Consider the following 22,535-nt stretch of genomic DNA (forward strand, 5'->3'; position numbering starts at 1 on the left):
TAAACAGCTGGTGATTCTCATGTTCTCTGGCTTGAGAAGCTTATCATAATTACTCAACACATGTGAGGCAACATTTAAGTTGAGGGGTGTAATAGGAAGCAAGTTTGGTTTAGCCAGGCTTTCTTTGCATAAGCTGGTTTGACAAAACCTTCAGTGACAATTAACGTGTGTGTGTGTGTGTGTGTGTGTGTGTGCGCGCGCGTGCGTGCTCAGACAAGCTTACACGCAGAACATGTGGACAGTACCCCTGTGATCTGAAAACCTTTATTTTCAATGGTTCGGGCAGCAGTAAGCAAAGCACATCTGGAGTGCAAGATCTCTTGCTGGCACCATGGTCAAAGTTAAAAAAAAAAAAAAAAAAAAAAAAAGACGTAGAGCCTGACCACCAACCAGCCAAAAGAAACCAAGAATCCATTGGTTGTGTTCTGATTGGCTAACAGAAAATCAAAGAAGAGGTTATAGTGTGTGTGTACAGAACTGTACACCTGTTTGTAACTAGACCACATAATTAAAGGCCTTATACATTTCAATCCAAACAATCAATAAGTCTACAGGTTTACTAAAGCTAAAGCGGTAACAATGATACGAAGTAAAGAAATCAGAGTGACATCCTGCTGGAAGATCTGAAAACGGTGTGAAAGCAGCCCTAGGCCTTTTGCTTCAGGCTCTGTGCTCACTCCCATGAAAGGGGGGCATTTGATGTCCTTTGACTCTCTTCTGCACAACATAAACAGATGGAGTGCCAATCAGCAGAAATGGGTCATGAAGTGATATGAAGAACATAAAAAATATTAGGCCGTTTTTCCATGCAGTGCAAACTTCATGCTGGGGTTTATTTCTAATATGACAGCTGCGTATTACAGCTTTTAAACGGGATCCATTTAAACATTCAAACTGCATTTGAGTCTGAGAATTCCTCATAATAAAGACGATATGGGTCACTCAGTCTTTGGACCGAATTAAAGTGAATATTTGATTTTCTTAAGTGAATATTCTTTTTAATAATTACAGACTAATCAATTCTCTGGTCTTCTATCAGGATGTCATACTGACAGTGTAAACTAGACTTAGTAACAAAGTAAGACCAAAGAAAAACACCTATTTATGCATTTTCTGCATCACTAAGTTGACACAGTTTGTGCCACAGTAACTTTACTGCACTGTTGTTCAGTAGTACCTGAACAGGTTCTATATAAAAATGTATCCCCTCAGACGGGAACGTGTCACTCATGTCATGAGAGAACAAGTGAGTAAAGCATGCTGGTCTGTAAAACCCAGATTACATTCAGCATAATGATCTCAAACGAAAGTAAAAGAGAAGTCACCTTTGTGGCACTGAAAACTTTGACTCCAAACTCAACATATCTCACTACCTGCTTAATTTTGCTGCATAGTACACCCCTCTAGACTTACGTAGCATAACTTATCATTTACAGAACAGCCGAAATAAAACAAGTGAACATGTTTGGGCCTGTTCCGTTTCTATTATGACAAAACCTCAGTGTATCCAAAAGGATAAATAAAATCCAAAGCAACAAGTGACCTTAAATATTTCAAGTAATGTAAGAACATTAACTTTTATTTTTTTTAAATGCTCCTTCGTCTCATTTCCCTGAGTGTCTGACCAGCAGAGTTCGGCTGCAGGAAAAGAGATCTACATCTTATCTGGTGTTTAACAGACTCAGTAGTGTCAAACCAGGAAGTTTAGACAGCAATGTAGCAGTGCTTAAATTTAGTAGTAATGCCTTTAAAACATTTGTTTTTTGGCTGCATCAGTCAGCCAGTCTGTGGTTGGTGACACACAGCTATGCTTCAGGGTTTCCCTTTTAACTTTTCTTGTGTCTCTCAATAATCGTAGTTATATAATCTCTGAATCTGGTCACATCATATTGCACAGGAACGTTGCATATTCAGCACTGCCTCTTTCAAATAAACTCTAGCCCTTCATATTTTACATCTCCTATCTTTGTCTCAGGCAGCAGCACCTGGCCGTCTAGTGTAAACGCTATGATGTAGGTGGCAATCTTGCCTGCATCCTCCTCTGATTTTAGGGCTAGGATGATTTGATCATCTGTGTCTGGGACAAATTTAAAAGAGGAGAAGCCACGTGTGAGGTTGAGCGGTCCGACGCGCTGCACGCTGACGGAGCGGATGTCTGCAGGGCAGGACAAGAGGAGGTTGGTGGCACGCCGCTCATCTGCCGTCTCTTCATAACGCTCGTGACTGGCACGGCGAGGGAGGAAGAACCACCGCTGGAGACGCTCACTCCAAGCTGCTGATTCGTGGATAAGGTAGCCTAGAGAGCAAGGAAAGGTAACAGAAATGAATGCAAGGAGTTGGAGGTAATTTCCACGTTTCACAATGTTTTGTCCTTTCCCAAATATTTTGGTTTCAATCATTTTTTAAGTTCTTTGTTTTGTGCCTGAATTTGGCTTTTATACATTATCAAGCTTCCCATTAAGCCCAGTTATACCAGAATTCAAACACAATTTATGCTTAAAGTCTTTAGTCTCTATAAACCAATGTATAGCAGTAGCTGTGGGCAAGAGGCAGGATTATTGGCACGACAAGGATTCAGGTTTTGGTTTCTATTTTAAATCACATGTGAGAGCCATGTGGAATGCAAAAGGGGAATGAAATGAAACCCACTCACAATTGTCTGAAGACAACTTAGCTTTGTATAATTTTTTTCCCCTCCAGTTAACAATGACATTCCCACAGAACAGGAAGTCTTAGCTCACATATCTAGTTGACTACATCAGAAGACAAAGTGTTGGGAGGACAAAAGTGCAACTTTCTCTGATGTTTAGCCAGTTCGTGAGAGAGAAGTAGTTGACCTCTTACTTAACAAGTGCTGACTGTTACCCGTGTGTTATTGTTCTGTTAAATAACCCATAAACCAAATGTTTTTGGATGCACAGAAGGTAAAAAGAGCCAAAAGTTGGATTAAGCTGGGTTTTTTGGTAACGTACAACTTTGTGGACTGCTGTTGTCATCATAGCAGCCATGCTGGCTCATGAGAGGATTACAAAACATTTCCTGTCTCCGTCTGCATTTCGCTACACTAACAGGGAAAACTGGGCCAGCTTGATTTTGGTCTGACTGTAGTTTCAGAAGAAAACTGCAAATACTAGTCCTAAAAAAAGATATGAAATCTGTATTTAACAAAAACAAACAAACAAACAAAAAACCTCAAAGCAGTAAATCAGCGATCTTTGTTTTAATTAAATAGGCAAATATAACATAAGCATTTAACAAAATTTATAGGTTATAAGTTGGTCTTCAAGAAGTTTAATAATAAATAGAAATAAAGCCTGATTACTAATTCAGACTGTACTGAAGAACAAAACAAAACAAAAAAACCCCCAAAAACACACCCAACAGTACCTGGTGGTTTGATCCCCGTTGCACTCCGTAGGGCGTTGTAGTGCGGCACCCAGTTTTGATGCTCCACCTCCCCACTGACACCAACAACTTTTACCCACTCGGGATTGTTGTTGATGACGTCCCCAGAAGTCGTCGTCCATTCCTTCCCCAGGCCTCCAACAAACAGGTGCTCATCCTTTACTGCAAGCCACTCTGCCTTGAAACCTGCACAAGCAAACAAAAGACACACGAGTGAGACATTTTTGGTTGTTTATTTTCAAATGAACAAAGAAAAACGGTTTTGACAGCGCCGGTGTTTGACTAACCAAGTGGACTACCATGCAGTGGTTTAGTTTTATCATATTTAATTTATTGCCTAATAGTGGATTTACATGAGCAGTGGTACGCTGAATTATTGCTAAATAAATGGACCATTAACATCCAATGGAGAGTGCATCACAAGTCTCATTACAGCAGTCTCTCTATTGCATTATAAACTGGTTTGAATAGTCTCAACAGGGTGACTGTTCCCTGAAATGATCCCTGAAGTTTTGGAGTCCGTGTTGTGTTTTTAATTTACCAACTTAATTGGCCATCTTTAGTCCACCTTAGCATATCCACAGCTGCTGTTATCTGTCTTTATTTCATTAAGAACCATATTGTGTTGTTTAAGACCAGCATATTGTTCAGATTGTTTTCCTCCTCTGGACACAAAGATCCCTATAAACCCAGTAATAGATTATATTTGAAAGCGCTGCATTCTGGCACGTTTCAGAAGTCTCCCTGCAGGGACACTTCCTGGTGTATTTTTTCAACACCAGGTTTATCTTTCAGAGAAACCAGGTTTATCTTTCAGAGAAGCCAGATCAAGTTTCACAGAGCAGGTGCAGAACATGGCAGAAAGATAAAACAAACAAACAAACAAAAAAAAACAGAGAATAAACTATTTGCTTCTGAAATGCTCCCAGTGTGAAGCTGTGTGAAGAGCACTGTGGAGTTTGTGAGTTGAGACTTCAGGAGTTTTGAAAAGGACTCACCTTTGGAGACTGAGCCATCACCATCAGGTAATATAACCCAAGGAACTGCCTGGTTGCCCTCAATCCTGTACACCACACCTGTACGGTCGTCCACAGTATACAGGTGACCATTGAATGCTACCAGCTCAGATAGCTCCATACCTGCAGAGGAGTTAACACATGTAAGCACAAAAACAATATTTAGATGCAACTATAAATATGAGTTCCTTCACTGAGTTCACGTACCTCGTCCTTTCTCAGCCAGATGACTCTCCAGGGTGACCGTCTCCGCATCCCATTCCACTTCCAGTCTGTCGCCGGAGGCTGAAACAGTCAGGTGACCTCTTTTCATGTAGCTGAACCACGTCTGATCCTTTGAGCTCTGTGACGCTTTGTCCAAGTCTGCAATCACTCCTATGCGGTAACGGGTGCCGTGCAGCGTCTTCTCAGGTGGACTCAAAGGATATGTGTGATTGTACGGTTTTTCCCTCCTCTGCTGGCGGCCGAGTTTTCGTGCAATTTGTCTATTGGTGTCCCTGAATAAGTCATCTTCACCCTCATCGAGCATTTGAAAGCTGTGAACCCTGTTCCGGTAGTAACCTTTGGTTGGACGCTCCCAGTCCTCTACGGTCCGGTGCAAATATAACATGAGCACTAAAGCGAACAGGGTCGCCACGGCAATCGCTCGCCATTTTGGGTGGAAGCGCGTGTCGGAGGTAGCAGTTTGAGTCATGGATGCTAAGGCCAAAGGGAGGCCTCGCGCAGCCATGCCAAAGGAGGTCATTGAAGTATCCTTTTCATCCTTACTGTCTGTGGTCTGGGGGTGATTATGGCCTGGAAATGAACACAAAGAGGATTATCAGCAGAGGGGCATGATGGAGGATACATTAAAAAATGAAATATAAAAAGTCAAAATCTGACAAAGAACAAAGTGCTTGGAAAAGAAAACAGTTCCTACATCAAACTGCTCAAACCAAGCTTTACTGAATATTTGTGTAACTGCGTTTTGATGTTCAAAACAGAAACTGATGATGATGATGAGCTCTCCCTTTCTAACAATGGAAACAATAAACAAATGATATCGACACATATCACGTCAAACATTTCATGTGCATTAAGAGATACTGTAAAAAAATGAAAGCTGATAATCAAATTTTCAACTTTCAATTTTGAGTAGAAAAATGACTAAAACTTGAAATATATAGAAAGAATGAACAAAGGGCAGAGGATGACCAGAAGGAAAACTGGGCTCTTGTTCCTATTGTTCTGTATTCACAGCAGGTCTTTGTTGTGCTGTTCAGGCAGAAAACCGAGGAGGTAGCTGACCCATCCTACTTCCTCTGAATGGAGGGGGTGCCAGTTACCAGATCTTTGCTCCGTTTATTTCATCAGTTTATTTAAAAATGAAAGCACTGGTAAATATTATTGGTGCATATGAGCTATGTGACAACAATGTTTAACCATGTGGAGCTGCCATCCCTGGTTAGACATTTAAGACTTTAAACAATCAGTTTAATAGTAACATAAAACAGAGGCAACATAAAACAACAGGGCAGATTTATCAGACTATATACAGGAAGCCTTTGTGCAATTTAACTCCCCCCCCCAAAATGTGAACCTCATGTTTCTTTTGTTACTCTCAACCAGAACAGGAACAGGACAGAACAGGAGGGTGCAGAATAAAGGGACTTGCAGGCTATAAGTTAACGTTTTGTATGCAAATACGATTCAGCAACATATATCACATCAGGAGATGTGCTAGGATCTGGGTGGCGGTACAGGATGTACTACACTAAGCAATTAAGCACTGTCCCTCTGTGGTTTCAGAGAAAAGCTCATCAGATTACAAGAAAAATGCAATGTCATCCAGTTACAAGCAAGGCTGGGATGCTCAGTTCCTGATAACACAATTTTTTAGTTACTCTGTGACACAAAATTATCCTGGTAAACATGTTTTTATGATGCGTAGAGGTGTGGTTGTATCAGTTTGTCATCTTCTGCTGGTAGTACATTAAGTGAATGAATGTATTAAAGCTTGACACCAAGACAAAAGTTAAACAGCATGCTCAATAAACGTTGAGTTCAACAGTAGTGACTGTTTTAACAAACCACAGTCTACTCAGTTAAAAATGGGTACTTGCGCGTTTCACAAATAGTGAGTAAGTTGCCTGAAACACAAGAAGTGTGTTTGTTTTGTAAAAGCAAAGGGTGCCAAGGTGACCCTCGATAAACCGGCACAGTAAAAAAAGCTGCACCACTAAAACAGATTGAGCTCTTAATAAAGTATTATAATGTGCCATTATCATAACTATAAAAAATATATTTAGCATACATCTTAAAAGATTACCTCACTTTATTTGCTATACAACAACTTGCAATCCCGCAGAACTTAATCCTAAACAGTGAACATTACTACAGCTATAAATTAAACACTAATAGCAGAACTAAATAAAACAAAATTATAGTCAAATTATATCAGCATCATTACAGCAGCATCAATAAAACTCTGTCTCTCTCTGTTAAAGAGCAACGACATTAAACAGGAAACAAGCCTATGCTTCAAAAGACTCGCATCTGAAAATTTGTGTAAAAAAGCAAACCAGAAAAGACTTGGCAACATCCTGTTTCGTGTTATTGCAATACTTCACATAATCTCCCACCACAGTTTTTCCAGAGAACTGCCTCTTGAACAGTTCTCTAGACAAGTTCAGACTTCCCGATTAACATGCTCTCCAAACCACATACACAAATACACACATGTCAAATTAGCAAGCACTTGGCTATGAAACAAACCCTTCATTGTTGCTACTGAATATACGGCCCGTAATTCACATCCCTGGAGAGCCAGACACAGCCTCACTGTACGCTGTATGAAGAGTTCAATTATTCACCCTTGCCTCGCCTCTTCACTCCTGAACACGCCACGACTGTCATGTTTCTTCTCCTTTGCACGCATCCCATAATAAACTCCCTGCCCCCCTTCCGCCAGCCCTCGTTCAACATGAATATCTGATCTCGCAGAGTCTCCTCCTTTTCTCTCCTTGTCGGCTATCTCAAATTTCTCCCCCTTCCTGCAGAGCCAAGAAAGTTTCAATAATGAATTGAGGAGAACAAAGGAGCCCTGGTCAGCAATTACAGATGAGTAAGCTCAATGAACCTTTAGGTCATCCTGAAGCACTTTGAATCAGGACCAAGCTTTGCTTTCCAACAATATATTGGTTACATTTTTAACAAAACTAATGAACAACAGGGAACCAAGAAAGACAAATAAAGGTAGGCACAAAGGTTGGCAAACTCCATTTCTACTTTGATCTGTTTTTTATTGTGTTCTGTAAAGGACGTTGTAACCATGTTTTATAAAGTGGTCGAATGACAAAGTTTATTTTCTTGACTTTTACTGCTTTTCAACGTCCAATAAACCCTGGTCATTTCTCAGCTGTGTTAACAAAGCTATCACCTAAGAAGTACACCCTGTTTTCAAGGTCAAGATAAAACCTTTCTGAGCAAATGAAGGAAAATATCATTTTTTCTCTAGTTACCAATCATCAACTTCTTCCGTATTTTATTTAAGGCTGAATAAACAAAGCTGAGCTTGGAACCATGAATGGTACGAAAGATGGGTGGAGTCAAAGTGTCATCACCCACTGGTTTGTGGTCATATTGTGAATTCCTGTTATACAATGTCTTCTGATTGACAAATCCTTAACCAGTGACGATATCCTGGGTAATCCTCCTTTCTGTTTCTCAAAATGACCATAATTATATAAAACAGACTTTGAGTTTTACTCAGTATGACCTGAAAGGAAAAGGGTTGACTGAGGTCAGAGCATAGGGGCAGAGGGCCGTTTTCACCTGAGTTGCTTCCTGGTGCTCATTAGAAACAATGCAGTTCCATTTACCACGGGATGGACCATAAAGTTACAACAGTCTGAGGACACACATCTCTGTTGTGATATCACTTAACAAGCAAAATGAGCTGCACAATTATTAATACCTATATTTTGTTTAATTTCTAAGTTTGATATATCACAAACTGGGCAGATTAAAGGTTTGGCATCAATAATATATTGCATTGTATTTAATTGTGATTTCTACTTCTTAAACTGTTACACCGAACTACGTGTTTAATAACCATTTAATATTATATTATTATATATTTTAACTTTAAATGATTTGTATAAGATATAGATAATATAGCCTTTTTATTTGTAATGACCTTTATCGCAATCTACTTATTAGAGCTATTCAATCTATTCTGTTTAAGTTGTGTTCATTATTTAACATCTATAACAAATCTGAGAGTTTCACAACTTTTGGGATAAATACAATATATCCTGTTTGTTTTATGGTCTTATATTACAGTTTTGTAAACCTCTGCGTTCACTTCTCTACTGTAAAGACTAGTTTAGCTGCTCTCCTTTCTGCTCATCATCTTAACAACTGGGACAGATCAGCACATCTCTCTAAGCTAGTAAATACGTGGGACACTGTTTAAACGTGTAAATAAGTACAAAATAAAAACGTTGAAGTCCCAGATAAAGTGAGGCATCTCTCACTAGTTGCCTGTTGAATAACCAACCCCCCACCCCCCGTCGCTTTGTGCCTACCTGCGTCCACACGGCCACGAAAGCAGAGATAAGGCGACCTGTAAAAAACCAAACAAATCACCTCCTGGCAGTTTATAAACTTTGCCCGACTTTCTCACACAAGCACAGCCGTAGACTGGAGCCTCAAACTGTGAAAACCTAAAGGATTTAACGTATTTAAAGTAGCCACATAAGAGTTGGCTAAACACTTTATGAGAGTTAGAAACGCACCGGCTCCCGTTAGCCACGCAGCTAGCGTCGGCTAGCATCTTAACGTTACTACCAACATTTATTCCTCGGATTTAAAATCAGTGAACTGCTTCAAGGGTTCAATAGGTCGAGTTCTTCGCTGAGACTCTGAGGACTCACCTGGTGTAGACAGTCTGTAAATCAGCCCGGCTGTCCATCTTTGTTGGGACGGTTCGGTTGGAAGTTTCTCGATGATTAGCTCCTCCTGTTCCGAGACTCCGGAGCAGCTAAACTGGGCGTCTGCACATCCAAATTATGACTCAGTAATCACCATGACTATTAACTTACTATTGATATCCAGTTGACAGGGGAAATGTCATCATAACCACTGTAATCGTCACTATCGTCGTTTTAAAAGTCTTCAAGATCAAAACAAAGCGCTCCTGAACCAACCGAGTACACAATTACCCACACTATTACGTCAGTTAAAACAACACACATTTGTATTTTAAAATATGTACTTTAACTTTTTATGTATGTATTTATTTTTTATTTATGGCATGATTGTGTCATTTAAAAGAGAGCAAGGGGGTTTCCAGACTTTAAGGGGGTACTTACAGTTAGCATCAATTAGCATCAGACTACCTTATTACTTTAGTACTCAATATGTGGAATTATTTACATTATAATGTGAAGTTTTTTTCTATAGCCTAAAGTTAGGTTTGCAACAACACACAAAAAGTCTTACACTGACTGTTTCAAAAAATATATATAGGCAGAGCATTTCAAGGGAGGAAAAACAGCATTTGGTGATGTCCATGACTTCAGGCTGTACAACACTGCGAAGGGTTTTCATCCAAGGGTCAAAACAGTCCTAATATTGTGACTTACTCTAGTTGATCCATTTTCTTTTAAGCCTCTGAAAATGAGCAGCTATGCGAAAAACAATTGCTGTAATCCTTAAACACTTTTGTTAAAGCCCTTGAATTAAAGCTGAAAGTCTGCACTTCAATCACCGCTTGAGTTAAAATCTATCACTATCCAAAAACTTATGGGCCAAACTGTACAGTAAAACTGCTGCTGGAACTGCCTTTAGAACAATAAAACATCACTGATTAGTTGCCATTTATAGTTTTCAATATAAATGAAGTATCTGTAATATTTTAAAATAGAATATTTCATTAGTTATACTGCACAAATATGTAATTGTTGTTTTCTAAGTACAGTAATGGATTTAGAGTCCCTCACTACCTTTGCACACTTGTATCCAAGTTTAAATCATTTCCTAAACAAGAAAACAATAAACAAAGATAAATTTGACTTGACGCTTCTCAAATATAAACATTTACTGATTGTTCTCTTTATAAGTAACGATAAACAGAACACAGTGTACATAGTCATGTAAACAGTTTTGTCAGATGTTAGAGTAATGGCCATAAGTAGTGATGTGCATCAGTTTCAGTTTTGTTGTATCTGCAATTTAAAATAACGCCTGAATATTCAGATTCTTGAACTAGATTATAATCAAATAAAAAGTGCAAAGACACATTATTTTCCTTATCAGCAACAACATATTAAAGTTCCCTGGGTGACATATAAGCATTGTGGAAGTTATAATAAAAAGCTACATTCGGTTTCATTATTGTTGACATAAGCTCCTATTGTTGTCCCCCCCAAAAAAATACAATTCACAAACCAGACAGACCCACCCACACACAAACACCAGAAATATACCAAAACTAACAATAGACTTTGCAAGGTACGAGACAGGACAAACATTTTAAGAGATTACTTAACAGCTATTGTGCAAACTGAATCTAAAATTATAGTTTTACTACCATTGCCATTTTTATGTGACTTAGTTTTAGGCACACAATTTCATAGCATGGTGGCTGAAACATACAAAGCTTAGGCCTTAAAAAGAAAAAAAGAAGCAGTAACTACAGTGAACAAGGTCATAAACAGTGAAACTAGACATCAAAACAATCCACAGCACCTCACTGACAAAGGATCCAAATGGACACAAAATGTAGATTTACCAGAGTACAAATCTGAAACAATGCATATTTTAGTCAGTGTTGCTGCATGATGGCTCTGTTCAGAGGTGTTCGTTGATACCGAGGTATGTTGATATTAGATGATGGATAAAACACCTCAGCTCTTCCCCATCATCTTCAGGAGAAGCTACAAAGAAACCAGGAAATTAAGATGATGACAAAACGTATAGTCCATAAACATGTGCAGAAATTAGGTTAAAAACAACTACATTTGTTGAACATTTGATGAAAAGATAATCTACAGAGATACTTTTTTGACTTGTAAACTTTTAGTCTTTTTAGTAAAAGAGCGGCTGAATGTTAGGAGGTGAAATTTGACTACCGTAGGCTATAAGTTAATACAGTATATTGATCTCATAAAGCTTTGAAAGACAGGGTGAGTGGTTAAAAAAAAAAAAAAAAAAAGCACTGACATTCATAATAATTTTCAATAACTTTGGTTTTGTTTGCATATTTACCTTTGTTAGGTGATACTCTCCGTCAACCAGCTTCTCAATAATACTGAAGTGATCTGTATTCGCCACATCCTCCATGGTGACATTCAGCCCTGACGCCTCCAAAGTCTTAAAAGGAAATACAAGAGGTAGCAAGAAAAAGAGCAGAGGAAATATCAGATTTGCATAACAACATATTTAGAAAGTATATTGATGTTTCCACCAACAAAAGACGCACGAAAAAGCCTGACCCCATGTTTCCGAGTCAGGTCATATTGCTTGTGATTTACATCTTAAAAGACTGTTGCTTGTTGGGTGGAGACACCAAATCACCACAAGGCCAGGAGATGATTTAACAGAATATTTTAGGAATGCACTAAATGTTGTTTATAAGAACAATGACAAGCATTTCCTAGCTTGAATTTAGATTTTTGGGAGCTTTTCTTGTATTGCAAATTGAATACGAGCTCTAATTGAAAATTGGACAAAACAAGCAGTGGAGCAAAGAAAAGGCATAACAAAGCATCAGAGTTTTAAAGGCTAAATCATTTATCTTGAATTATTCTTATACACCGATCATTAACTGCATCTGTTCTCAGACACGGGTACTGACTTTGTAAAATTCCTCAGACTGCTTGCGAAACTCTGGCGAGTCGTTCTCAGCAACAGCCACAACAATCTGACAGCTGCAGGAGGAGAGTTTGAGCTGAGGGACCAGCTTGCTGGGGCTGTTCCTAACTGCCACCTCCCTGCAAACAGTAGACACCCACGAGACAGAGGAATGAGGCACTGACTGGCACCACAGGCCAACGGAGGACACACGGATGAACACCAGGACATTTACACGCACAGTTTCTCCTTTGTGTTGAGCATCACGACATTCGTTCACACAATGCTCTTTACGTCACACGGACTGGCACTTAGAGCCAAATGCAAATGGATTACTGCAGGAGTCCTTAAACTCATTTGGACAATGACAAATGAGTTTAAGGACTTTTTAGATTTACACATTGAGATGGAAGACAAATGTGCACATCAACCAACCTCAGCTACCAAGTTTGAGAAAGTACGATAATTAAATTGGGAAATTGCATAAAGTGTTAACAAGTTGTGAAAATCTAATTACTTTTTAAACCCAACTTCAGTTTGTAAACAATGGGATTACACCACTAGGCTTCCAAGGCAATCTCCAAACATTCAGGTGTGTTAGCACCAATTAATGTAGCCTCAAGAAGAGAAGCAGGCTAGGTCTGGTAACTTATTTCTAACTACACCCACTCTGTTTTTAAACACTGCTGAGAAGGTTAAGTGATTGGTTTAGTTTGTGTGTTAGAAAGAAATTTTCCTAAAACGTTAAGAACAGAAGTGAGGTTTAGCCAAACTTCAAGTGACTCAGTTTTACAGTTGATCCTGATCCGGCTCTGGATCCAGGAATTTCTGATAGGATTATTTACAACTATAACAACCATTACATAAAACACAAGACAACAAAGAAGTTAAATAAAAATTTTGAGACATCATATGAACGTTCTCTAGAACATACTCTTATTATGTCTGCAGCACATGTAGTAAAGTAGGACAGCTTAAGAGGTAGGTTGCTAGCTAATTTTGAAAGGTTAAACTGTAACACCATAATTTTCCTGTTATTCATAAGAGTCCAGCTTACTTTATCTGTATATGTAAATATTAAGATACTAGTTAATAACGAATTTTAAAGGGCTTTGAGGCCTTAAGCGCTCATAATAAACAATAAATTGGGCAAAACTGGTGAATTTGGCCTTTATCAGGGCGTATTAACTTAGATCTGTTTTTGGTATAATAACCAACTAGAATGTAACTTCAACATTAAAGGGAAAAAATAATTTCCAGTTATTCACTTTTAGAATTAGATTTGGATCATTTCCCCCTTGAATGGACAATGTTGCTGGGAATACATCTGCTGGACTACCAAAAAGACAGGGCTTCAACAGATGTTCAGTTGCGAGTATACTATGATACCGCATTCCTGCATCAGTCGCTTTCATTAATATATTAACTTTTTGAAAACCGCCGTCTTTAAGTATAACTACTGTTACCAAGCACAGAGTCTATGTCCACATTGGTGTTTCTAAACTCAGATAACTGTAAAAAGTGAGTTGCAAACACAACAGGGATGGTGTATGTAGTTGTACTAAACAAGCTATCCCGCAGTCTGTAGTGTAGTGAGGCACCTACTCTGTCATCTTCAAAGGCTCGTTGACGTAGGTGGACAAGATGGGCAGGAGGTCATAGATGCCACTCACAAGAAAAGCACCTAAAACACAATCAGAAAACAAAAATGTATCATGTTTTAACCTCCTATTTTGTTAATACTGAATTACTTCTGCCTTATTATATTACTGATTACATGTCCCGTTTCAACTGACAGCCTTCACCTTTAATCTGGGGAGTGATGCTGTACTGCGACCAGTCAGTTGAGAGGACCATTGCAGCCAGGTGTGCCCCAGCAGAGTGGCCACACAGGTACAGACCACTGAGTGAATCATCAGAACGACACACAGTGCGTTTACAACAGAGGCAGTGACATTTTAGTCAGCTGCAAATACAATTTCATTAGATTGGGAGGCTTTAAGATGACATCCTTCAAGCCTGACGATGATGAGCTTTCACATTCTTCATCATCAGGTTTAAAGAACTAAAGAAATAAAGAAATACAATCCAATCCAAATATAAAAAACAAGCAATGCTACCTGATGTGAGAATACTGCTGAACGACAGACACAATACTCCTGCGAACTTGTGATACCATCAGGTCCATGTTACCTGAAAAGAAAGGTCACAACAGGAAGCTGACATTTTTCAGTTCATCTTCTTAAATCATCCTTTTTCACCTGAGAGAACGGAAACAATACTGTCAAAAATGGAAAGACTACCTTTGGGGGCAATGTCGTAACCGACTGCAACCACCACTACACCTTTATCAATGAGCGGAACAGCCATGAACCCAGACTCCTCTTTGCTGTGTGACCACAAAAACCCAAAATGAATGACCCAGAAATCGAATTATGGTTAGAAATGTAGAGATTCCAGCAACAGCACAGACCTGAGAAACTGCCAGTAGCCTCCATGTATGTAAACAACAAGGTGGACATCTGAAAGAGAGAGGATGAGGCCTGTTAATCCTATACCAGCTCTGTACCTGGAGGATAACAGTGTGTGGGGCAACGATGCATGTCCGTACCCAGAGAGTTGATGTTGGGTATATAGACGTCCAGTTTCTCTCCATCTCCTTCCCCATATGGGACATTGAGTAAAGTTTGAGCCATACCACGGGCTCGCTCCGTACCTGAACAGCAGACAGCATTAGGTACAACGCCATGATTACAGATACAAAGAGACCAAATGCATGTTTGTCTACTGCTGACAAATTAATTAGAAATCATTCTGAGCAATGCTGCGTATTTTCATATCAGTAGACTGTTTTCTGTTTAAAGAAAAAGATTTTACCACTTAAATTAAAAACATTTATCAAAAATGAAAACAGGCAAAACTGGTGATTTCTATCAGGAAAAGGGTCTCAGGTTTAAGACTTATAGATCTAAAAAAAAAAAAAATGCCCCAAATATGTTTATAGCCCTTAAAACTACACGTATGATGACAGAGAGACTTATTAGCATTACTTATTCACTGAGGTTTTGTTTTTAAAAAGTACTCACACTACATTAAATATCCAAAATACGTAGTTTTATGCGTAATATGCACAGGTGTAGGATCTTGTAATCTGGCAGATTAAAGAGGAAGTCTTAGAGTAAGTCATTAAGCACTGTGAGTGTTTTTATAAATGCTGCACAATGAAAAACTGTAGCTTCTCTGTCAGAATGCGTGTCAAAGCTTCAAAGTAAGGCACAAATAATCGACCCGGACACAGATGTCCCCGAGTATCCGACATTTGGCACGACACCTGTGTTCCTGCTGCCCTGCCTGTTCGCCACAGCCGGGTTTCACAGTCGTGTGTATCCAGTTCACAACAAACCCACCTTCCTTTAAAGCCTTCACGTGGGCTTTGATCACGTCGTCGGCCGACATCCTGGGGGACCACCTGCTGGGGGAATACTGCCTCTCGAGCTCCTGCAAGAGAGAGAAACTCACGAGAGCTGCGCGGCCATGAAAGAACAGACACCAACCACCATCAGCCGGCGACCAGCGACGTAAATACGGTGAACAGCGCCTTCTGCTGCCGCAATTACACCGCTGCTTTGGTGCTGCAACTTCTTTTTATTGCTATCAGAATGGGAGTCCTGTGATATAGTTGTGACGAAAACATTAAAAAAATATTTGGAAGGTGAAATAGGTGAGTGAAATTACACCAGGGCTGCTAAAAAAAAGAAAGGAAAAAAATTATACTGAAAAATATTATAAAATGCACACTGCAGGAACTGTCCACTACAGTTAGACTGTGTATTGGGCATTGTTATCTGACAATTACTTTTACAAACTATAGTAGTGTACGTGTTATTCTGTTTTATTTTGCTTTGTTAAATTTATTTTAGTAAGGAAGTAAAATGTATTTATATAGCACTTTTTAAGACAGCAATCTATTACAAAGTGCTTTACAGGGAATATAAAGACATGTCAGACACACCAACTTTATAGAGGCACTTCATCACATTATATTCAGCTTTTTATATAATTTCTGTATATTTCTTTTGTTGTAGTTTATTTAAACTTTTTATCGGTCTTTATTACACTATTTAACAGAATTCTTTTTTTATTTGAATATTTTACCTTATTAAACTATTTTGTTGTGTGACTTTGTATTTTTTATTGCTCTATTCTTTTTTATTAGACTATGTTGTTGTGGGTTGTGTTTGAGTTTTGGCTGCGATATCGCAGTAATTTCCCAACTTTAGGGATCAATAAAGCATATCTTACAATCCAAAGTACCAATATCCGGGTGTTTGCCCTCTATGGGGGATTTAATTGCGCACTCCATTTTCTCATTACACGGAAGATTAAAAAAATAATAGCAGAAAAACATGTCTTATAGGTTTTATATTACTGCCCAAGTCTGTTGTTTCAGTAAGCCAGGTAATTTTGCAGACGGTTCCTAACTCAATCCTGTGCAGGGTGGGTGATCTCTACTTGTTTTCACACTGAATTAAGACTGAACTAATCCCAATAACACAGAAAAAACAAAAAATCATAAAAATTAAGCTCTTACGTCTTTCTTCATCTCTGTCCAGTGCATTATTTTTTCTCCTGTGGTGTTTAAAGTCGTCGCTGGCTGATGAATACAGAAGACGTGCTCTCTACTGTGGACTGAACTTCAGACTGACCCTCATTTCAGAAAAGTTAATAAATCAGCCATGTCTATTGTGGACGTGGTCGTTTATAGATCATAAATGTCAGACAGGGAGTGGTAGAGGCTTAAAACCGTATTGTTTACTTTACAAAAATGGGAAGTAACGGTTGCTAAAAGCTACATTTTCTTTATTTATATCTAGTTCCGGGATTTGATCAAACATGTGACCTAAAGCACAGCTATGCAGGAAGTAGAGCTTAACAAACAGTGCAGGTGACACTAATGTAATGTCGAATAAACCTACACTACAATGAGCCATAGGACAAGTAATAGCATAAACTATAAATTATTCAAAAAAGCTGACAAAACAAGGAAAACAGAAGGTAGCTGGAATCTACTTACCACAGTCATTTGGATGACCCATGGGGCAGCTGATGGAAAATACAGACTGTGCATTGAATGAAAATCGGATGTTTAGTAAATTAAACCTAAATAGATATTAAACAAAATGAAACATTAAAAAATGTTACAGTTAACAGTGGTGAGGTTATTTCTTGAAGAACAGAGATACATGCTTAATAAATACACATACAGAGGAATAGCATGTAAATACTGTGGGTCTTTAGCCTTGTGAATAAATACTTTGGCCAAAATAAGTAAACATAGGCCCACTGTTTTGTTTCATAAACACCAAAGATAATAATTACTAAACTCCATCTACATATCATTGTTTTTATAAAAGGGATGAAGACAAAAAATTAATAAATAAACAAGCTTTGTGATAAGGTGGTGCTTAAATGATGCTCAGTTGTTACCAAGGGGGCAAAACTTCGTCAAGAAAATATACAATATAAAACCATGGATAGATACTAGGCATGCATCCAAATTCTGGCCCTATCTGAATCTCTCAGCAGACATACAAGGCAGCATTTTTCCAATTCCATTTCATTTTTTCTTCTATTGTCCAATTAAGATGAGCCAATGTGAACTGTAGCTTCAGTTTTCTGCTCTTAGATGAAATAGGGTTACCCGGGTGTGGTCTCCTGCGCTAGCTTCCACATGTTGTTCATTCAGAGAGGCTTTTCTGCACACATTGCAACGAGTGGTTATTGTAACCACTCGTTACATTGTAACCACTCGTTACAATGGTTACAATGGTTACATTGTAACTCAAATACAAATTTGAGTTGTATTTCCTATCACCTTGAAGCTGTCTGGCCATTGTCCTCTGACATCAACAAGGCATTTTCACCCAGAGAACTGCCATCCAGTGGATATTTTCTCGTTTTTGAACCATCAAAGTAAAAAAAAAATCCCAGTAGACCAGCAGTTTCTGAAATACTTATGATCACCTTTCTTTGAACTTTCTTTGAACAGGTTGTCTTGACCACCTTGCTTCCATGATTCGATACTTGTGCAAACAACTAGTTGAACAGGTGTACTTAATAAACTGACAAGCCAGTGTATATTACAGTGAAATGTCATCAAGTGACCCTGCAATCAAACTTGTAAAATTAACCTCATGCATATACAGTAGATACTTCTTGTATGTTAATGCATAAAATATATGAAACAACACCTTTTGCTTTTATACTCAACATACAAACATCACTTACATTATTTTACGTAAGCGCATAGGGGTCTTACTTTACAAATATTAACATAAAACTGTAAATTATTAAAGAAAATATGCGCTTTTAGCCTAAAAAAGAGAGCTTTTCTTTAGCCCTCCATTTTTTAGGCTAACGAAACACCCCTCTTGGCTCTGATTGGTCAATAGTGGCAGACATGAGCCGTTGAGCCTGTTTGGCTCAAACTATATCACGTGACTCTGTGCTGATTGGTGGAACTGTGGATAAATCCGCTGACAACTGCCGGCGCGGCAAATTCAACTTCTTGTGTCCTGACTACGTTATCGTTTTGTTGATAGTAGCGGTTGTAATTACCTGGTTTTTTGTCTGTTATTTTTTTATTACTAAGTTATTGTGTATTTTAAATGAACATGGACTGCGTAGATTTCCCAAGAGTCCTACCAAACTCACCGAGGAAAGCCCGGGGACAAATTCAGGTAGGTGTCTACAACAAAAATTACCCTCCGGTAATTAAGAAAATATAAATAACTTTAAACGGTGCATACCTGTGGTGATAAAAACTGTTATCTAACCGACTTTCACGTCCTGACGTCGACTCTTTGTTGTCGTTTGCAGGTAATTTTTGGACCTATGTTTTCAGGCAAAAGGTGGGTTCTTCACTTATAAACCTAAAGAAAGCATTTTTAGAGCCGTTAATTAGCCAGTTTTTTACGTGCCCAACGTGTAAAATTATGTTAAAACAAACTATATGAAGATTTTCCGCCCAAATCAAAACTTCCCGCCAAATTCTGCATTGTTTATCCGGCTCCCATTCATAAAAACAGTTCATGTTACTGTACAGCGTACAGTTGATACACATTAATACAGCATATGGTACATTTTAACGATCAGTGCACAGATTTTTGCACTATTTTCATACTAATCATGTTATGTAGCATTCGTTACCGCGCTTACGTGTATAGTGTCTGCACTATAGTTTTATGTCCATGTAGAAAATAAACATCCAGCTTTAACTGATGTTTGCAAACTTTATTTATTCTGCAGCACTGAACTGATGAGAAGAGTGCGCCGTTTCCAGATAGCCCAGTACAACTGCCTGGTGATCAAATATGCCAAAGATACACGGTACTCCGACACGGGCATGGCCACTCATGACAAGTAAGCCTCGTTTTTTCTGTTTACTTTGTTGTTTAGCTGAGCTGTTCATATCCACAGAAATACCCTCTGGTTTTCATAATAGGAGGAAGAGGAGACATTAGCCCAATGCAGTCTTGCTTAGTAGTTCATTTTTAATTTGTGCACAGCTGCATGCAATTTTCCGACAAGTACACCTTAGGCTGGAAGTGCTCTCTCTGGACACATTAGTTCTTAACAATAATTTTGTTATACAGCAGAGGTAGAACACCTGAAAGCATAATCCCACTGATTGTCTTCATATAATAATGAACATCAAACAAATACAGCAATTAAGTAATTCTCTAAAAGGTGAGTTTTAATAAAAATAGAGGAGAAGCTGCGTTTGCTGCTTCCTTTTACCTTAATCCAAGTTATGACACGTTAGCACCAGCTGACCTCTAGTGGTGAGACTTCTCAGATGTGCATTTTCCTGTGGAGGAGTTAGTGTGCAAATGGATTGTGTAAATATTTCAGCAGGTCAGTCACAGCAAATGCAATGACTGCACATCATCTGTCTGAAGTTAAGTTCCTTCTCTCTGGTACATCTTTTAGAAGCACAATGGAAGCTGTACCAGCAAATTGTCTGAGGGATGTGCGGCCTTTGGCACTACGAGCTTGTGTGATTGGAATCGATGAAGGACAGTTTGTAAGTCTATCTATATATTTACATTTTACATTTACCCCATTGTTTTTTGTTTTTTTCTCTCTCCTTTTTTGAAAAAAATCCTATACTGCTACCTTTCTGACTTTAAAATAAAGTCCTTCTTTTTTTTTTTTATTAGATATTTTGATAGACATTTACTTTGTTTTTATTTATTTTTCCATTTTAACTAATATATTGGGTTTATTCAGTTTTGTTGTTTTGGTTTCTTACACTCTTAAAATTTTAATAGCCATTGTGCTATTTTTTTTAATTAATTTATTTTATTTTCTCTAGCCTTGTTTTTAGTTATTTCTTTTATATATTTTTACTTTTTTCATCCATTTTCTTAAAATTTTGGATTTAAAATATTTAAAGTAATTTCTGAATTTCATTTGATGTGCTCCCTTAGGCTATTCTAAACTTACATTTTAGCTTATTTTTAATTTATTTAAAATTGGTCGTCACTGAATCTTGTTTTGTTACTTTGTCAGCCATCTGAGGTTGCTAGTTGCACTAGCCTGAATGACCAGTGCTTAAAAAAATTATTTGATTTAATAGGTCTTTACTTGCATAGAGACCTTCATTAAATACTCTCTGCTTCCTTCATGTTGCAGTTCCCAGATGCTGTGGAGTTTTGTGAGGAGATGGCTAATTTGGGGAAGACAATCATTGTAGCTGCCTTAGATGGAACCTTCCAGAGAAAGGTGAGTAGTGTCCACATATCGGTGTGATACAGGTAGACTGTGGCTGCTGCAGGGCAACACCAAGCACCGCTCTGGGAAAAAGGGGTAACAAAATGTCCCAGACGATGAACATTTTTAAGGAAATGCTGAACAATCTGCAGGAGCAGAACTGATGCAGACGGCTCAATGCGCTCATTATTCCACACTACATTGTCTATTCTTTTCTTGTAATGCAATTATACCTCTGTTCATTCAGTGATATTGACTGTGCTTTTCTGCTGTCCTGCACATTCTTGTAGGCGTTTGGAAACATCCTGAACCTTGTTCCTCTGGCGGAGAGTGTAGTGAAGCTCCACGCTGTCTGCATGCAGTGTTTCAAAGAAGCTGCCTACACCAAGAGGATAGGAGCTGAAAAGGAGGTGAGGAGGCATAACTGAGGCTGTGATAAAAGAACTCTTCAAAGGGTGGTGATGAGACAGACTTAGTGTCTGTATGCAGTAAATATATTAAAAACATAAAAGAAGTGTTCACTTATATTTAATTAGTGATTCTGGATTTAACTGGAACTAACCGATCTTTGATGAGCATGATGCTGATGACTTCAAACGAATGAAAATATGCCATAGAAAATCCAGTGATATAAAATGAGAATTTTTCTCACCATTTCCTGTATTTTCTCCAGTGCTTTAGAGTTGGAGATGGAGAGTCTGCAATAAATCTGTTGTATACTTATAAAGTCTTGTCTGTGTCATAGGTGGAAGTGATTGGTGGAGCAGACAAATATCAGGCGGTGTGCAGAAAGTGTTACGGAGGTCTGATGGTTGACAAAGAGAACAGTTCTCCCTTCAGGAACGAAACTCCACAAAATGCCCTCATAGGAAAACTCGTGGACAGCGGTGTTCCCAGGAAGCTCTTCTCCTCTCTACACCTCTGAAGACGAAACAAAGACTTGGTGTACAAGTTCAGACATTTAATCGTGTGTGTGTGTGTGAGCAGATTGCAGAGTAAATGGGTTTTTATTTGAAATAACTGAATCTTTAATTATTTGTATGTCTGCTAAAGAATATGATCAAATCAGATTATTTGGTTTGTATTTGGTGTCTATTTGATAGATATATATATATATTATTTACTTGACGCACTTAATAACCTTGAATCTAAGTAAACAACCTGCTGTCACAGAATTCAGTGTTTTGGTGATATCTGTAACATTAGTTTAGGTTGCTTTTGACATCTTGAACTGTAGCATTAGTAAATGTAAGGTGTTTAACAAATGTACTGACATTCACAAGGCCATACTCAATGGAAACACAGACTCAACGTTTTACTATATATTGTAAGTAAAATGTGTGGTTAAACTCTTTGCCATTTCTGTGGAATTCTTTACTTTTAAGATGTAAATGTTTAGTGCATACTGTGATATGTAATTACCGGTAAATACACTCACAAGCATCTGAGGCCTAAAATAACCTGTTTAAATCCAGGCAGACTCAAAGGCTGTGCTGTGAGCTG

At 38.4% G+C, this 22,535-nt stretch overlaps 3 protein-coding genes across 6 annotated transcripts; 1 reads left to right on the plus strand and 2 right to left on the minus strand.

Moving 5' to 3' along the window:
- Positions 1-186: 186 nt before the first annotated feature.
- On the minus strand, positions 187-9,599 carry cant1b (calcium activated nucleotidase 1b). 3 transcript variants are annotated; one of them, XM_080879742.1, is made up of 6 exons: positions 9,338-9,599; positions 8,990-9,027; positions 4,629-5,216; positions 4,404-4,544; positions 3,388-3,591; positions 187-2,296 (listed from the first exon to the last, which is right to left on the minus strand). In XM_080879742.1, exons 1-6 carry the CDS (start codon positions 9,373-9,375, stop codon positions 1,926-1,928), a joined length of 1,380 nt encoding a protein of 459 aa, XP_080735868.1. In that variant the 5' UTR covers positions 9,376-9,599; the 3' UTR covers positions 187-1,925. The 3 variants fall into 3 exon arrangements, with proteins under 3 accessions (XP_080735868.1, XP_080735869.1, XP_080735867.1); XM_080879743.1 differs by lacking the exon at positions 8,990-9,027 and having other exon boundaries at positions 9,338-9,595; XM_080879741.1 differs by lacking the exons at positions 8,990-9,027; positions 9,338-9,599 and adding an exon at positions 7,274-7,453.
- Positions 9,600-9,763: 164 nt separating this feature from the next.
- afmid (arylformamidase) lies at positions 9,764-18,580 on the minus strand. Of its 2 annotated transcripts, XM_080880490.1 has the most exons (12): positions 18,546-18,580; positions 17,332-17,377; positions 15,665-15,755; positions 14,869-14,973; positions 14,731-14,779; positions 14,561-14,646; positions 14,378-14,450; positions 14,063-14,160; positions 13,863-13,941; positions 12,262-12,397; positions 11,673-11,777; positions 9,764-11,341 (listed from the first exon to the last, which is right to left on the minus strand). In XM_080880490.1, exons 1-12 carry the CDS (start codon positions 18,563-18,565, stop codon positions 11,312-11,314), a joined length of 918 nt encoding a protein of 305 aa, XP_080736616.1. In that variant the 5' UTR covers positions 18,566-18,580; the 3' UTR covers positions 9,764-11,311. The 2 variants fall into 2 exon arrangements, with proteins under 2 accessions (XP_080736616.1, XP_080736617.1); XM_080880491.1 differs by lacking the exons at positions 17,332-17,377; positions 18,546-18,580 and adding an exon at positions 16,849-16,940.
- A 218-nt stretch (positions 18,581-18,798) lies between these two features.
- On the plus strand, positions 18,799-22,386 carry tk1 (thymidine kinase 1, soluble). Its single transcript, XM_080880492.1, has 7 exons — positions 18,799-18,997; positions 19,137-19,168; positions 19,566-19,679; positions 20,250-20,343; positions 20,955-21,044; positions 21,323-21,442; positions 21,778-22,386. Exons 1-7 carry the CDS (start codon positions 18,926-18,928, stop codon positions 21,955-21,957), a joined length of 702 nt encoding a protein of 233 aa, XP_080736618.1. The 5' UTR covers positions 18,799-18,925; the 3' UTR covers positions 21,958-22,386.
- Positions 22,387-22,535: the final 149 nt, after the last annotated feature.

Source organism: Rhamphochromis sp. 'chilingali' (assembly GCF_963969265.1).
Source record: "Rhamphochromis sp. 'chilingali' genome assembly, chromosome: 4".
Lineage (NCBI taxonomy): Eukaryota > Metazoa > Chordata > Actinopteri > Cichliformes > Cichlidae > Rhamphochromis > Rhamphochromis sp. 'chilingali'.